Here is a 17,784-nt window from a genome sequence, read left to right as displayed (position 1 = left end):
GGCAGTCTGCAACGGAAGTCTTCATGCATTACCTCTGCCATCTTGCAGGCCTCCCTACAGGCTCCTCAGACCACCTAGCCACAGCCCAGGAAATCAGAGCAACTTTCTTTTGCCTTTGGAGACATTCGGTACCTCAGTCCAGATGTTCCAGGCACCATTACATCTGTTGCCTTTCTTGTCCTCAAATTTCCAGCTCGTGCCTACCACTGTTATCGAGCCCCTCAGTGTGATCCGTGACTCCACGCTCTGTACTGCAATTCAGCACCGCTTTCCCACCCTGACACCGGGCAGGTGAACCAGGATGCAGCAAATAATCAAGTCCTCTTTCCTCCCTTCTCAACAGAAAGCTCCAGACCTGTATCTACCAGGAATCTGCAGTGGCAACAAAAAACAGCATTAAAAAAAACCCCAAATCCCAACTGATTTCTAAAGATCCTTAAATTCCCAAAGGAGAAAGATGGTCTTTTTCAGTGCATTTAGATGAACTGGGGATTTTATAACACCAGGAAAATAAAATACCGTACACACACTAGCCTATGGACAGCTACATGTTAATGTATGTATAATAGTTATAATGGGACATGTTTGCCATCTTCAGGAGTCGAGCAGGAACTGCACATCAGTGTTCTAAAAAACAGTGAGCAGCAACAATTGATGTAAGGATGTAAGAATTACTGGGTTCTCACACAGCCTCAGGCTGCAGGCAAGCAGGACTGGGGCATGGACAGGCTCTTACCTTTGCGCATCTTTTTTACAGCACCTGAAGTCCTGGTCTGTTGCTGTTAGAAAAGGAATAAAAAGAAATAAAAAGAAATAACAGTACTAGGAGAGTTTGACTGACAGCAAGTCAGGCTGCTGAGGATGAAAAGAGCACTCCCTCTTGCTTATCAATGAGTTGATTAATGGAAAAAATATTTAACTCAAGGCCCGGGTGGATTTAATGGGGGAACCAGGTTTTGCTTTCCTCTTGGCCCTATTCTTCCCTGACATGTGGAACCAAATCCTGCAGGGACAGTCAAAAGTGATTAAAAAAGAAAAACAGCCTGAAATATCTTGGTGTAATGAACACCAGATTCAGAGAATACATTGCCACTTTTTTATTCAGCTGTCCCATAGAAGTTGGCTATAAATGACGTGGTCTGAAAAAAAGATGGTGAAGAAAAAGTCACCAGACACAGAAAGGTGTTGGGTTGGGAGTTTTTTTCTTTTTAAACAGAAGTTCAAGAGTCCAAGGGGAACCACTTAAGATCCCCACAGGGGAAACAGCATTTAAAAAATCATCCTCTGCACCAGATTCTCCACTGATGCAAATCAGTGCAGTGCCATCAACTTCAGCAGACTTAGGCTGGCTGACCTTCCATCACTCACCCCACAGCCACTGATCGAGAGCAATGATCCACCAACACGCCAGCACAACTTCCCTTCTGTTTGAGAAAGTGCCTGGTCTCCTAAGAGCTAAACTGCTAGAGAGCAAGTCCCTGAAAGCTGTTACTGCAAAGCGCTAAGTTCCTGAGATTTAAGAAACACCCTAAATAAAGTGAGATACCATGGCAAATTGAATTTAGCAGAAAGGCCTGTTTTCTTTTACTCTGGCATGTACTGAGCAGTGGTCAAAGGACGTGAGGGATGGGAGAGGTCTCCAATCAACTCACCAAAGCAAACATTCACTCTTCAGTTTGGAATGTGACTGAACTCACCCTCAACTGTGATGAGAAGTGGCATTTCTTTGACAAGCCTGAATTTGTTTACAGTAGACCGCTGATGTGAGTTCAAGAGTCAGAACCGTACCCAACCTATATTAGACAGAGAGACTGGCAGACAAAGAAAAGCATGCCACAGTGCAGAGGTGGCAGATAAATACAAAACCAAACAAAGTCTTCACAAAGCCGCTTTGGTTTCAACACACAAACAGCTTGAATTGGCCATTTGTTTTTACTAGACTTTAGACAACACACACGAATAAGGGCATATGAGCACCTGGACACCTGGAAAAGGCCGACGCACAGTAATTTGCCCAAATACCTTGCTGCCACATGCTATGAGTGCCACAGAGACACTCACACTTGTAGCTACATAGCAGAAGGTGTTTATTAAAAGAACATTTTGTCCTTGACTTAAACACAATAGCTCCACTCAAGATACCAATGGGGGTGGAGAGCCCTGCTCACAGGGTGCAACCACAGCCTCACTGACTCGGGGAAATGCATAAGGCCAGCCTTGTTCTGAAGAATTAGGGTTTTTTCCACTCACTTGAACACTTTGCCCAAGGGTAGGAAGAAAGGCAGGGGCGTAGTGGTGGAAAGGAGTTGCTGGTAGCTTTGAAAGCTGCAGACCCAAAGGAGAGGCACCTAACACAAATATCAGCACCACAAAAGAACCCCTCCCTTGGTCCAGCAAGCAGCCCTGCTCAGGTGCCTTCACAGGATAACCTTCTGGGCATGCCTGATTGCTGCCTCTCACAGTATATAAACTGTCCCACAAGGAAACAACTCATATTCAGCACAAGACAGGCTATTCCAAAATGAAGGCTTTCCTCGTCCTCTTCCTGGGAGCAGTCCTGTGCCTGGACTCAGGTAAGACAGCATGCAGGGTCTGCCCCGCGTCCCCTCCAGCAGGTGTTCAGCTAGGAGAAAGGTCTCGTGATGGAGTTTGGCAGTGAGGGAAAAAATGCTGACACAGTTGTCATATGAAGACATTTGCTTTTTGATGGGATGTCCTTGGTGCTGCACGGAAAAAATGTATAGTCCCATCCTGCTGATGGTGTGATCCTAGTGCTGGGTAGAGCAGCTTCAAGGAAAGAGAAATCCTATACAAAACTGAATTTAATTGAAATCAAAGTTATTTAAGTCAGATTATATAATTATGTGTGGGGAGGATTTTTTTAAGCGAGGTGGGAGGATTATTTTTCTTCTTCCTAGGCTATCAAATTTGGAAAATTTCTGCAAAGTTTTGTTCCTATTTGTTCTCTGAATCTTTGTTTCAAAAGTAGCCTCTGACGCTGTAAAAACTGTTGGAATTTTAATGTGACAGAACAAGGAAGAATGCCATGGCATGTTGTTTTGTAAACTGGATGGGTGGGATTTGGACATGGTCAGTTTTTTCCAGCCTCACTAGGAAAAAGTGGTTTTAAACCAGCTTTTCCCTATTGCCAGACAACAGAAGAGGCAGATCTTAGCAGAAATGTTTCGCAGTCAGCAGAGGATGCCTGAGGAATCTTAAGCTCTTGAGGCTGAGAAGGGTCTTGTACAGTCCTGGCCAGGTCTTCTCCTCTGCCAACTTACACCAGAGTGCTCTGAAATTTGACTTTCATTGCATTAAAAGTCAGATAAAAGTGAAAGCAGAGTGCAGCACTACAGAAAATCTGGGATTTGGCTCCTTGGTTCTATGACTGTCATTTATACCAGAATGGATTTGACAGAGAGACCAAGTGCCTCAGATCACTTGTTCCTGCTGTGAATAACACTAATTTCTAAATAAGGCTTATCTGTGTCCTAAAAGAGTATTTTAGGCATTAGGATGTTGACTTGAGGGATTCATGATACAAGCCTAGTGGTCAAGGGTTTAAAGTACGTATATATACATTAACTCTCACACTTGCAAGGTTCCAGTATGCCACAGGGCGCAAGTAGGTAATAGGAACAAGTAATTGCACCATGTTTTCACTCCTCTGGGAACTATTTTTCATCAGAGCTAGACACTTGTAAGCTGCAATGCTTATCCTGCCTTTGCTTGATGTGCATTACAGCACAGCAGATGTTAACAACGCAGACGTGCATCCCCCGTAGAGTGGGATGTCCATGAGGGGGTGGAAACACTTGATGATCTGGGTTTCAGAGGAAGGCAAAAGCTGTGTTTGCACTTTGCTTTCTAAGAGGGGATGATGGAGAGTACAAGCCACAAATTGGTCAAATGGAGACAAGGGGCTGGAAGAGACCTTGAATAAACTGCTCCATCCCTCCCTCACGCTCTCTTCCCTCTGGGCAGTCCCTTTTTCATCAAACCCTGGCAATGCCTCAGGTAAGGCTCACAAGCCCACCTGATAAAACACTAATGTCTACAGAGGCAGACAAACAATATCAGCCTCTCCTTCTGAGGACTCAATCCCTTCATCCCAGCTCAGGAGATGGGAATATCACAAAAAGCCTGTTCCAGACAGGAACCGAGGAAGAAGCATTTGGGAAGCACTTCCCATTGACTGATGAGACCAGTCAATGAGACCAGCTATCCAGCTGATCTCTTTTTGCTCGCTCAATGCACTGACTACATCTGAAACATCTTCAGCACCTGCAAAGCTTGACTCACCTCAAGCGAGTGTACTGTTCTCCACTGAAAATGGAAAAAACATTGTTTTACCAAAAACAGAGGTGCTGTCTTCCTTTGATGACCCACAGGAATGGTCCTGTTTCCCAGTGCAAGCACTAAGCTGGGTTCCCTGAAAAGCTTCAGATAAACTGGTCTTTTAACTCCTCTTGGTCTTTTGCAGGTTCTTCTTTGCAATGTTACAGATGCGTGTCACAGCTCAGCAACTCCAAATGTCAGATGAAGGAGGACTGCAAGGATAACGAAACATGCAAGACAGATGTGATCAGTAAGCCCAAATGGGGGTGGGCAATATCTTAGTTGTGATGTTGGAGACAAGGGCGGTCCCAGCCTCAGGTGTCCAAGCCAGCCTCACTTACTCTAGATACACTAGCTGGTATGAGTCAGCAAAGCTCAGTGTGCAGCAGGAAGACAAAAGTCATCTGGGGAGAAAAGATGATAAAAAAGCTTTCAGACGACATTCATATCAATTAGAAATGACAGGAGACAAAATTTTTATTGATTGATGATAGCTGGGCCCTTGGTAGTTGTGATGGCCATCACCAAGTCCTGTCTCCACACTGGTCACAAGTGTCATACACAAAAAGTCATACTAGCACGTGCATGCTGTACCCCATAAATTCCTTAGTGTTTGCCAACAGATCATACTAAAGACTGAGCATCAAGACCAGCACAGTGCCAGTGCCTGGAACAAATCTCAGGAGAGTGCAACTGCACTTGACATTGAGAATACCTAGCAGTATCTCTCACCTGTACAAAATTAGGTTTATTTCCCTTTCACAACACCAAAAATTCTTTGCTTACAGGGGCAATAGTTAAGTTTTTGGATATGAAAAATTTGGAACATGAATTAAAATATGAGGGCCTGAGTCTGATGAAACGTAGTCATGAGGTTAGGAGGGGCCTTAAATGACAAAGCTGACTTTAGGTGAATTCAATGAAAAGGACAGAATTTCACCTAGGCCCATCTACAGCCAGCTCTGAATCACAGAATCACAGAATGGTAGGGGGTGGAAGGGACCTCTGTGGGTCATCTAGTCCAACCCTCCTGCCGAAGCATGCAGCCATCTGTGTGTCCCTGGATAAACTCCTTTAACAGATTATGATTTCATTCTCCCATTCTAGATCTGGCAAATAAATGTTTGCCCTGTCCAGATCTGTGGTGACAGCTCAGTTGCTCTTAGACCTGGAGCACAAAACCAGGCCTCTCTGTTAGGCAGTAAATGTAATGCCTCCAGTAGGCATCGTCCTTGTTGGAAATGTGCAAAGCCATGGCCTCGCATCAACATGCAGGAGATCCAACGCATTGCACAACTCACTGGCCACGTACACTAAATTTGTGAAAGTCAAAGACTTGGTGCCCAGAATAGATTGTGCAAGATGAGGAGATCTCATGCAGGCCACAATCTGCTGGTAACCAGCAGTTACTGAGTATCAACTGGCCACAGAAAAATGGACTGCGTCTCTCACAAACAAATCAAACAACAACAGTGTCATCTGTGAAATAAGGATAGCTGTGTTTCCATAACTTCCTCGGGTATTGAAAGGCTCTGTGAAGCAAAAATCTATGGGATGTGAGCAAAGATTACCCCACAAGCTTGCTCCTCTTCCATTAGTAGCTTAGATTTCCCATCAGAGGAATGGCTACTTTCATTATTAATTAAATTATTAGAATTTCTATAGTTGGTGCTGTTATAGAAACCACTGAGAACTGTGCTGCAGAATAGCCTGCTTTAAAGAGAATGCTTGAGGATTGAAACCTTCCCCTCCCTGCTGACAAACTGACACCCCAAAAAAATAAAACCTGCTACAGTAGAACATGCAGCTGTTTGGAAACACTCTTTTTTTGTTGTTGTTTTTTCAAGAAGTGAGCTCAGATATAAGAATAGCTTCTCATTATTCCATTCCACGAGGTCTGGCTTTGCATTGAGTCCTTGTAGTAACGGTCCCGCTTTCCTTCCAGGGGTTGTAGGGCTCTTCAACATCATCAGCAAGGGTTGTGACTCATCATGCCAATCACTCTATCAGGACTTCGGCGTGGGCAACAGGAATATCTCCTGCTGCAGCAGTGACCTCTGCAATGCCAACGCAGCAGGCAGTGTGAGGTACAGCTACGGGATGGCAGCAGGGATAGCAGCCAGTGTGCTCTGGCCATTTCTGAACAACAGACTGTGAGGAGCCAAGAGGAGTCCCGCGACCACAGGAAGTCCTGGAGCACATCTTTTATGACAGGAATTGTAACTGAGTGCAAGGTGGTGTGTTGGGCCCACGGCATCCTTGGAGCTGATGGCAGATCTTTGCTGTATGATAGCTTCTTCATTGCTGTTATTGTATTGCTGTAGTGCTACCAATAAAAAAACACTTGTGCGTGCCATCTGCATACCACCTAAAATATACTGATTTCTGAATCAAGTGAGAGTTTTTTACCTGTATATCACTTAGCCATGTATTTCTGCACCCAGCAGCAACTGCAGGTGGTTGTATTGCATGTCTGGCCAAGGTTCAGTCTTGGTCATTGTTGTGTAATGATGATTTGTGCTGAGAAGTGCCATGGCAGAGCAGAATAGAAGTGGCATCTGTACCTCCAAAGCTTGAGGGGTTCTGGCTTGTGACAAATTCTAGAGGGCACATACCATAAGAAAGTCTGTGAAGAGTAATCACACCTGGAGGGAAACTTGCTCGTGACCAAGACCCTGGGACCCTGCACTTTGTTAGCTGCCACACAAGACAAAAGTAATGCTCACCTCCCCTGCTATGTGCGCTTACAGCCATTCAAACGCCATGCCATAGCTGTAGAATCCTTTGGATGGTGGGCAGGATTGCACATTCAGGTATCCGGAGCACCATGGTGGGCAATAACAATTGGAGTGAAGGGGAAAGTATGTCCCCATGGTGTCCTGGTCAACCAAACCAATTCTGGGATTACCAGTCTCCAGCCTGGCCAGAGTAGCATCCCTTGAAGGTTCCCATCTCCCACAGGCAGGTTCTCTAGCTTCCTTTTCCAAGTTCCTCTTTGATCCATTCCCCATGCCACAGCCTGGGACACAGGTGCTGTCACAAGTCTGAAGAGATATTTATCTTAAAGGTGCTGTGGGGTTGCCTAGAAGACCAGGGAGAGTGGGGAAAGTAAACACTAGAGCTCACATTTTCCCCTCTGGACATCTTGATGGTGGAGGTGAACACACACCTGCAGGCACACACCCACTTCCACCCCAGGTGAGATACATCAGTGAGAGATCAGGAAGAGGCAAATGTAGGGATAAGATGAAGAAAAACAAGAGCAGGGGAGCTAGGGAAAGGCATGGGGCTGACTCCTTTCCTCCTGAGGTGCTCTCAGGACAGGGCTAGGAGTGGTGACAAGTAGGGTGAGACTGGTGTTTCCTGAATACTTGTTGAGGTCATGAGGATACCTACAGAACCCTATTTTCTGTTTCTTATATTAGGAATTTCCCTGCTTCATCCATTAATATTTCCTACTTCCTGGGACTCACTGCTGAAGCCACAGTGGCTTCTCCATTCATAACATGTAGAAGATTTGGTCCACATATGATGAAGGAGTGGCTTAGTGCAGCCTCTCCACTGAAATAATCATCATGTTTTTCCCACCTTTCTTGGTGTAATGAAGATGACAACCATGTGAGCTTCAAATACATGGAAAACCATTTCAAGTCCTGTCAGTTGCTGATACCAATGATGTGTCTCTGCATAATGCCGACTCGATAATTTTAACATATTTTATATACTGTTATAGCACCTCTATGTAGTTGTAGTCTCCAAGTTACATAGATTTCCTTCTCCAGATAGCTTGTTCTATGAATATAAACTTGTGTGTTCCCATCTTACTGGGGGAGTTCCTGTACAGTGTTTGGCAAAGGCAGCAGAGAAAAAGTACTGTACAAAGCTGCCTGAAAGTAACTCTCGAATAAGACCTCCAAACGACACATACATGGAGAGATCTGGAAAACAAGTTAGAAAACTTTCTGGAGAAGATGACTGTGTCACATGTGCCTCCTCCCAATACACAACAAAAAAAGAGAAGGCTGGTATCAGCAGAGTGCACAGACAGGACTGCGAGAGCCCTGGGTGGGAGCAACAAGACAGGCTGGACCCATGAAGTCAAGGAGCTCTGAAGTCAGGACAGCAGTTGGTGGATGACTAAAAGGGGAGGGAGATTGACCAAGAGCCCCATTTTCCTCTCTCATATCTAACAAATTATTGGAGAGGCAAAGGATGTGCAGAGTCACGGGCTGAAATAACAAAGAAGTATTTACGTGGTGGAGATGAGTCATCTGGGGGACCCATAGCCATGGCCAAGGGCCAACATCAAATTTTGGATGAAGTATGTGAGATGTCAGAAGATAATGACACTGCTATTGTGAAAGAGAAAAGTACGCAAATCCTTGAGATGTAAGGCATTAACGAGCTGCTGATTGTAGGAAGCAAGGAAGGGGGTTCCCCAAAGGAAAATCCAGAATGAGCTACGTTCCTCATACAAGTCGAGACTGGTTATTGGTGGAGAGAGGATATGGGACATGTAGGGTGATTTAGTCTGGCTTTTTCAAACCTCCAGAGTCTTAGTCAGTGAAAAGCGGCCTCTTCCAGCTGTAGGTCTCCCAGCCAGCCTGTTTTCTGCATGGATGACCAGCTCCATGACCTCTCCAGTCCAGGGACTCATTTTCTCACACTGTAAGAAGGTCTTTGACACACTGCTGCCCTGTGCTCATTTTCTGAAACAATTCACAGGCAGTCAGGCATGTCCACATCCAGTCGCCTTTCTCAACAAGCAATTTAGCTACAATGGCCCTTTCTGGATGCTGGGAGTTTAGCTGTACAGAAATGCCCAAAGCATGTTAGCCAGTACCAGAGCCATGGGAGTCCCCAGGGACACTGGGTGAGACACAGCCTCTTCCAGCTGCTGGAGAAGTTAAACACATTCAGCCCTGAAATTAAGAGAGGTGTCAGAAGTCTTTAGCACGAATGGGGGCCGTTTACCTGTGTTATAGCATATTTGGCCCATGTGGAAATGATGTCTCCTTGCTGGAGTACACCATTTAGGAGTTTCCTGTTGGAGCCAAGAGGGGAATTTCTCATCCTCTGGTGGCTGAGACCTGATGTCTGGCAGCTTATAGGTGGAAGGGATGATTCCTCCTCTCAGTTTCTTCTCTGTACATATTCTGGAAGAAGTCCACAATCAACCGCTGAGTGATTCTCCTCTGGATTTATCTGGAGATATATCCTCTTTCTGGAGTTTTTGCATGCAGTGCTGGAGGTGGGAGGAGATGAATAGTTTAGAGAAGGCACAACTGGGAGAGGCCATGATTGGGACAGGCACAGTAAAGGGCAGGGTAGCAAGCCTCTGCAGACATGATGCAGCACTAACCAGTGGAGCTTGCTGCTGCTTGATGGGTGCCTGGCATGGCACTTGCAATAGCAAGTGCAAAACTGCACTCTCCATTCGAGTCACTGACAGACTGCCTCAAAAACAACCCTCTAAATTCTGGGAAGGGAGGGAGGTGGCGAACTGGGGCAGACAAGTGACTCAGCTGAGGGTCAGAACCTGGGCTGGGCAAGGGCAGGACCAGGAAAAGGACTGTTTTCCCAGGTGCTGCAACTGCACATTGACAGAAAGTTTGGCCTTCCCTCCTGCCTTGTAAACCCCTAAGAAACATAAACAGGACTCAATCCTTCCTGCTCTATTCTGCACCCTCTGCAAGCAGCGTGCTCAGTTGGTTCAGATGACCTGGCAACATATAACTATGCAAGCCCTGACTGAAGGTTGATTTACTCTCTGGGTGCTAAGAAAAATGTCTGAGAGATGTTTTCTGGGTGAGGCACAACACTTAGTTGAAAATCAAGACTATTTTTTTTGCCCGAGCAAGTTGTTTCTTGACATTGCTGGCTGAGTAGTTTTATCAGTTCTTCTCCTATCCTTTCCACTCTTATCACAAGGCCTAAAATTGAGGGCAATCTCTTTAAACAACTTAATCCTTCATGTATGCAAGAGATTTCTATTCCTCCAGCATCAAACTACAGTTCATTTATTTAAATAATAAATAGCTGGACAATAAAATGGATGGTTTCCTTTTCTCAAGGGCAGCAGCTGCACTTATCCACAGGCTGCAGTTGCATTATGGACTGAATGTGAATCTCCAGCAAGGTTACCTCTGACCGTTGGGAAAAGTAAAGAAACTGAACCAGAGTAATTGGTTTGGTATGACTTTTATGGTGGGAAACATTATAGAATCATAGAATCATAGAAAGTTTTGGGTCGGAAGGGACCCCTAGAGGTCATCTAGTCCAACCCCCCCGCAGCGAGCAGGGACACCGCTAACTAGATCAGGTTCCTCAGAGCTCTGTCCAACCTGGTCTTGAATGTTTCCAGGGATGGGGCCTTCACTACCTCTCTGAGCAACCCGTTCCAGTGTTTCACCACCCTCATTGTAAAGAATTTCTTCCTTATATCCAGCCTAAACCTACCCTGTTTTAGTTTAAAACCATTACCCCTCGTCCTGTCACTGCTGTCTCTACTAAAAAGATTGTCCCCATCTTTCCTATAGGCTCCCTTTAAGTACTGAAAGGCTGCAATCAGGTCTCCCCACAGCCTTCTCTTCTCCAGGCTGAACACGCTCAGCTCTCTCAGCCTGTCCTCACAGGAGAGGTGCTCCAGCCCTCAGATCATTTTTGTAGCCCTCCTTTGGACCCGCTCCGACAGTTCCATGTCCTTCTTGTGCTGAGGGCTCCAGAGCTGAACGCAGTACTCCAGGTGAGGTCTCACCAGAGCAGAGTAGAGGGGCAGAATCATCTCTCTCGACCTGCTGGCCACGCTTCTCCTGACGCAGCCCAGGACACGGTTGGCCCTCTGGGCTGCCAGCGCACATTGCCGGCTCATGTCCAGCCTTTTGTCTATCAGTACCCCCAAGTCCCTCTCAGCAGAGCTGCTCTTGATCCTTTCATCCCCCAGCCTGTATTGATAGCGGGGATTACCCCGACCCAGGTGTAGGACCTTGCACTTGGCCGTGTTGAACCTCATGACGTTCACACAGGCCCACCTCTCCAGCTTGTCCAGGTCCCTCTGGATGGCATCCCGTCCTTCTGGTGTCTCAACCGTACCACTCAGCTTGGTGTCATCTGCAAACTTGCTGAGGGTACACTCGATGTCACTGTCCATGTCATTGATAAATATATTGAACAGCACCGGTCCCAGTACGGACCCCTGAGGGACTCCACTCGTCACTGGTCTCCATCCAGACATTGAGCCGTTGACCACTACCCTTTAGCTGCAACCATCCGACCAATTCCTTATCCACCAAACGGTCCACCCATAAAATCCATGGCTCTCCGATTTAGAGAGAAGGATGTTGTGGGGGACCGTGTCAAAGGCTTTACAAAAATCCAGATAGATGACATCCATTGGTTTTCCCTTGTCCACTCTTGTTGCTACACCGTAGTAGAAAGCCACTAGGTTGGTGAGGCAGGACTTGCCCTTGGTGAAGCCATGCTGGCTGTCTCGAATCACCTCCCTGGCCTCCATGTGCCTTAGCATATCTTCTAGGAGGATCTTCCCAGGCACAGAGGTGAGGCTGACAGGTCGGTAGTTCCCAGGGTCTTCCTTTCTACCCTTTTTGAAAAGGGGCACAATGTCTCCCTTTTTCCAGTCACTGGGGACTTCCCCTGACTGCCATGACTTTTCAAATATCATGGAGAGTGGCTTGACAACTACATCAGCCAGTTCCCTCAGGACTCTGGGATGCATCTCATTACAGACATACGTTCGGAGTGAAAGAAAATAGTTCCTCGCATGATTGTTATGATGCTGTATTTGCTGCTGGTAGTATTAGCTAGTATTCATTACCTCTGCTGACAGGGATTAGGGCATACAGTATTTCCTGTGGCCCAGAAGAAGTTACACCCAGTGCCTACCCGATCTGAAAAATGTCACCGAGGTCCCCTGAATTCAATAAAATTTGTGGCAGCTGGTTAAAAACATTTGATCACACTGGAGAAAGTCTCTGCTGCAGTGAGGCTGGATGCGCTGGTGTTTAAGGACCAGCAGTTGCTTGCTGTGCTCCACATTTCCTTCATTGCCCGAGGCAAGTTACACAGCCTTTCCATACCTCTGCCCTGTACAGATGTTATCAGGTCCAATATACTGGGAGATGCTCAGATAGGGTCTTTAATGGGGTCAGGGGAGAGACCTGGGCTAAAAATAACCTTGAATACAGTCAGCTAGCATAACAGATCTGGGGAACTGATCACCCGCTACCAACCCACCCTGCACAGCCACATTCCTGCTCCCAATTATGCACACACTGTTGTGCAGTGAGGTTTTCTGTGGTCCAAATAGACTGAGAGAGAGCCAGCCATTAGCTCTGCTCTGCCAGCTGTTAAGCCAGTGGACAGTCACTAAAAGCAATCAAAAGACCTGTCCATTGATTGCAGAATATCCCTAAAGTAACTGTACTCACCACTCAGCTGGGGCCAGGCTGGTTGAACAAGGCTGATGTCAAGTTCATCCCACACTATCTTAACTAACCCCACTGCCACCATGCCACTTAACAGCTCTGCGTGGTAGAGAGATCCCTCACTAGTTCATTTCTGACCTTTCCTCGAGCTCTGTTTATGCCTTTCTATGTTAAATCACAGGACTCATTGCAAACCAGATGCTGCACCCACGACTACTCTGTTTATGCTCTCGATCCACATCTCCTATTGCAGCCCTGACCACCTCTGTATACACTTCTCTGATTTCTCATTTCCAAGCCCATATTATGGGGGCATCGCTTTATAAAGTCATCAGCTCATTAAAGCACCTCTTGCTATGTGCCTGTACCAAAATTTGTATACACTGGCTGTGTTCACCGTCCACACTGAAATAACCTCTATACCTTTCATGGGCATATGTTTACCAGTGCTTCCTCACATGAATCACTTAGAGACACTGTGACCCATCTCTAGACCCTTTCACAGCTCTGCTGGTGGCCCTCCCTGGCTGGGGTAGTTTGACTGCTTCTACACACCTCCCCTGCAACAAAGATGACAGATATGGGGTTGAGTCAGGAAAGGAAAATGTTTTGTTCCTTCCTCTCTTGTTATTTTCATTAAAGATTCAATCTGGCCTCGATGGAATTTGTGGAATGAGGACTTCACCCAGGGCATGTGAGTGAGAGTGGGCAGGGAAGGGACTTGTTTTCATCAGGGTTCACTACATGCCGAGTTATTTGCAGGGACCCATCCCTCTTCCTGGGGGGCTGTGTGGTGCCGCACACGCAAGTGCCTGCTGTCCGAACTAGTTGTGTCTTCTGCTCTGGATTTTCATTCAGCTGCATCCTTTAAACTTGCTTTCTGCAATGTAGCAAGAGCAACAGGTATGTCTGCTCTCACAGACAAATCCAAGAGAAAACAACATACTCTCTGTCTGTAATATCCAACCAACAGGTTGCCCAGAGAAGTTGTGGATGCCTCCTCCCTGGAATTGTTCAAGGCTAAGTTGGATGCGGCTTTGAGCAACCTGGTCTGGTGGAAGGTGTCCTTGTCCATGGCAGTGGGGCTGGAACTACATGAGCTTGAAGGTCCCTTTTAACCCAAACCATTCTATGATTCTGTGTTTCTGTACTGAAGAGAAAGGTGTTCATCCTGCTTAAAATACTGACACTTGGGCAGAGGCTAGATTTTCTGACACTTATTCATCTGTAGTAATTAAAAAGAGAGAAAGGTATGGCTAAAATTTCAAAGAGTCACTTGAGATGTGAGAATTTGAATACATCTGACATATTCTATTCCTCTACACCTGAAATGAGCTTAAGAAAAATCAAGGAAAGTTAGATTTGACATTAGAATTTGACCTCTTGAAGTTTAAATGGGAACATTTGAAAGAAAATAACCAAGAAAACAACCCTCCCTGCTGTTCTTTTTGCATGCCACAGAGAGAGAGAATGGCAATCTTGCACCAAGAGTGCAGCACTCCTGTGCATTCACTGCATCTGGGCTAGCTCCAATTGCCTTGCAGTAAAATGGTAAAGCATTTCACGACAGTTCTCACACCCATGTACTATCAAAGACAGATGTTTCCCTGCTCTTCATTATCGCATGAAATTAATTTCTCTTCATGTTTTTGTAACAAATGCTCTGCTCCCAGGTACTCATCAAATGCAGCAGCTCTATTCTGCTTCTCTTTGGGACCCACTAGGAGGATGGGGAAAAGAAGCCATTGCCTTGGCCATGGAGTTCTATTGATATGATACCTTGCAGTGTCCATGGGAAGCAAGGATTCTGAAGCCAGTTACAAGCATTTTTGTGTCACAAGCGCTACATGAGGTGCTCCTTAACCTTGAATCTATTCAAGCAGTGATGAACTGAAGAGGTAGTGACACTGGCATTTGATGCAAAGGCAATGAGAGAGAATAATCCTGGCATGAAGAAATACCCATAAAACAAAAGCTATTCATCTCAGAGAGCAGGGGCACTCACAGGGTGAATGGAAAATTGTCCCTAATTCTCCACTCTGGATATATGAGGACAAGACTTACTCATCTTGCTAATGTAGAAAGAGTCTCTGTCCCAGTGCCCAGGGAAGTTGTGAAGGCCCGAGTCAAGAGCTGACAGAAGCCCAAAGAAGTCAACAGAGAAACCTTATTCCCATCTTTGGCACCTGTGAATCCACAGGCTGCAAGCAGCACAGCTGGGTGTAAGGGGGAACATGTGTGGGGACAAGAGATAGGGCATTTGTTTTGCTAGCTAGCACCAGAGATTGGCATGACAGAATCACAGAAGCGCAGAATCACAGAATGTTAGGGGTTGGAAGGGACCTCTGGAGACCATCTAGCTCAGCCCCCCTGGAAGAGCACGTTCACCTAGAGCAGGCTGCACAGAAACATGTCCAGGTGGATTTTGAATATCTCCAGAGAAGGAAACACCACAACCTTTCTGGGCAGCCTGTTCCAGGGCTCCGTCACCCTCAAATTAAAGAGGATCTTCCTCATGTTCAGCTGGAACTTCCTCTGCTTCAGTTTGTGCCCGTTGCCCCTTGTCCTGTCACTGGGCAGCACTGAAAAGAGTCTGGCCCCATCCTCCTGACACCCACCTTAATGTATTTGTAAGCATTTATAAGGTCCCCTCTCAGCCTTCTCTTCTTCAGGCTAAACAAGCCCAGCTCCCTCAGCCTTTCCTTGTGGGAGAGATGCTCCAGTCCGCTAATGTCACTGTTTAGACCAGGGTGGCAAGAAACTGAGTGGCACATGCTCTCTGTTAACCCCCCTCCTCCCCCCAGAGGAAGGGAAAAAGGAGGAAAAGGGAGAGAGACTTAAAAATTGAACACAAAAACAGCTTTACTAATAACACTAATGATACTAATGATATTAATATTAAGAGAAATTAAAAAAAAAATATACAAGACCGATAATGAGTGTCCCGGATTTGGGTGCCGTGGGTGCTGGCATACCGCCAGCAGGTGCCAGGCAGGCGCCACAAGGTCGCAGGCTGGTTTCAGCAGTAGATGCAAACTGGACTCAGGAATGTACTCAGGATCGGAATTTGGATCAGGTTCGCAGGCAGAAGGACCAGGATATTCTTCAGAAGACAGCCATGGATGAAGAGAAAGAGACCGTCGTGATCCATTAGCTTTAAAATGAGTATGATGTGTACGGCATGGAATACCTAGTTGGTCAATATCGGGTCACCTGTTCTGTCCATCCCTCCCTGCAAGTGTGACCCTTTGCAACTCCTTACTTGTGGGACCTAAGAGGTCTGTCAGTGACCTTGGCTGCCATAGTAATAATTATAAACATGGGCCTTTTTCTTCATTCCATTTCTACCGTTAGCTCAGAAAAACTATAAACGTTAGGTATTATCAGCTTTGGAGTGGACACTGTAAAATATGCAGACAATTTCAGAAAAATGCTGTCGCTTAGAAAAACGTAGCTGTAAGGAAGATTGACCAAAAGAGAATTGGTTCTGTTATAACCAAAACCAGAACACCTAGTAACTGTCTTCCTATCCCTCTACTGGAATCTCTCTAGTAGTTCCTCATCTTTCTTGAATTGAGGAGCTCGGAACTGAATGCAGTACTCCAGATGCAGCCTCACTAGGGCAGTGTACAGGGGAAGGAGAACCTCCCTCGACCTACTGACCACACTCCTCCTAATGCATCCCAGGATGTCATTGGCCTTCTTGGCAGCCAGGGCACACTGCTGGCTCATGGTCAACCTGTCGTCCACCAGCACTCGCAGGTCCCTCTCCACAGAGCTGCTCTCCAGCGGGTCAGCCCCAAGCCTGTACTGGTGCATGGGGTTGTTCATCCCCAGGACCGTGCACTTGCCCTTTTTGAACCTCATCAGGTTCCTCTCTGCCCATCTCTCCAGCCTGTCCAGGTCACGCTGAATGGCAGCACACCCTGCCAGTGTATCCACCACTCCTCCCAGTTTTGTGTCATCAGCAAACTTGCTGAGGGTACATTCTAACTCTTCATCCAGGTCGTTGATGAAGAAGTTAAACAAGATTGGGCCCAGTCTTGTTGCTTTTGTGTCACCATGCCAATTTCATAGAATCATAGAATGATTTGAGCTAGAAGGGATCTTATAGACCATCTAGTTCTAACTCCCTGCCATAGGCAGGGACACCTTCCACTAGACCAGGTTCTTCAGAGCCCGATCCAACCTGGCCTTGAACACTTCCAGGGAGGGGGCATCCACAACTTCTCTGGGCAACCTCGTCCAGGGCCTTACCACCCTCACAGTAATGAATTTCTTTCTTGTATCTCATCTAAGCCTACCCTCTTTCAGTTTAAAGCTATTATCCCTTGTTCTATCGCTGCATGCCCTTGCAAAAAGTCACTCTCCAGCTTTCTTGTAGGCCCCCTTCAGGTACTGGAAGACTGCTCTAAGGTCTTCCCACAGCCTTCTCTTTTCCAGGCTGAGCAGCACCAGTTTTCTCAGCCTTTACTCATAGAACTGGTGTTCCAGCCCTCAGACAGTTTCTGTGGCCTCCTCTCGACCCCGTTCCAACAGGTCCATGTCTTTCCTGCACGGAGGGCTCCAGAGCTGGAGGCAATTTGCCAGGCACATGTACATGTAGTATATCTCTGGCCTTGAGCAGCTCCCAGCCTGAAATTAGACTTAATGCTCTTATATGGAGAAGTGAAGGACATGAGTAGTTCAGCTTTTCTGTGATCTAGAGACAGTGCTGACTGGGCCACTCATCTCTCCAATGAGCACAACAGAATCAGTGACCATATTCTGTAACAGTGAAAATGAATGCAACTCTCTAAAAGCAACTTAGAAAGGAAAGAGATACTCCTGGAACACTTAATTTATTTATCTGCCATACTAAACACATCATCTTGGCGATACATTGATCGATTGATCACACTCCAATCAAACTCTGTCCGTAAATCTAGCTGTTTGTTCCTTTCCCCATCTGTTAGTAGAAGACCAAATTCATTACTTCAGCACACATTTCTAACTTTCAGCC

The 17,784-nt window shown here is 46.3% G+C and overlaps 1 protein-coding gene across 1 annotated transcript; it reads left to right on the top strand.

Annotated features, from left to right (window-relative positions):
- The first annotated feature begins 2,344 nt into the window (after positions 1–2,344).
- LOC104331117 (prostate stem cell antigen) lies at positions 2,345–6,661 on the top strand. Its single transcript, XM_009936393.2, has 3 exons — positions 2,345–2,573; positions 4,484–4,588; positions 6,284–6,661. Exons 1-3 carry the CDS (start codon positions 2,522–2,524, stop codon positions 6,493–6,495), a joined length of 369 nt encoding a protein of 122 aa, XP_009934695.2. The 5' UTR covers positions 2,345–2,521; the 3' UTR covers positions 6,496–6,661.
- Positions 6,662–17,784: the final 11,123 nt, after the last annotated feature.

Source organism: Opisthocomus hoazin, chromosome 3 (assembly GCF_030867145.1).
Source record: "Opisthocomus hoazin isolate bOpiHoa1 chromosome 3, bOpiHoa1.hap1, whole genome shotgun sequence".
Lineage (NCBI taxonomy): Eukaryota > Metazoa > Chordata > Aves > Opisthocomiformes > Opisthocomidae > Opisthocomus > Opisthocomus hoazin.
This window is presented reverse-complemented; position numbering and strand designations above follow the sequence as displayed.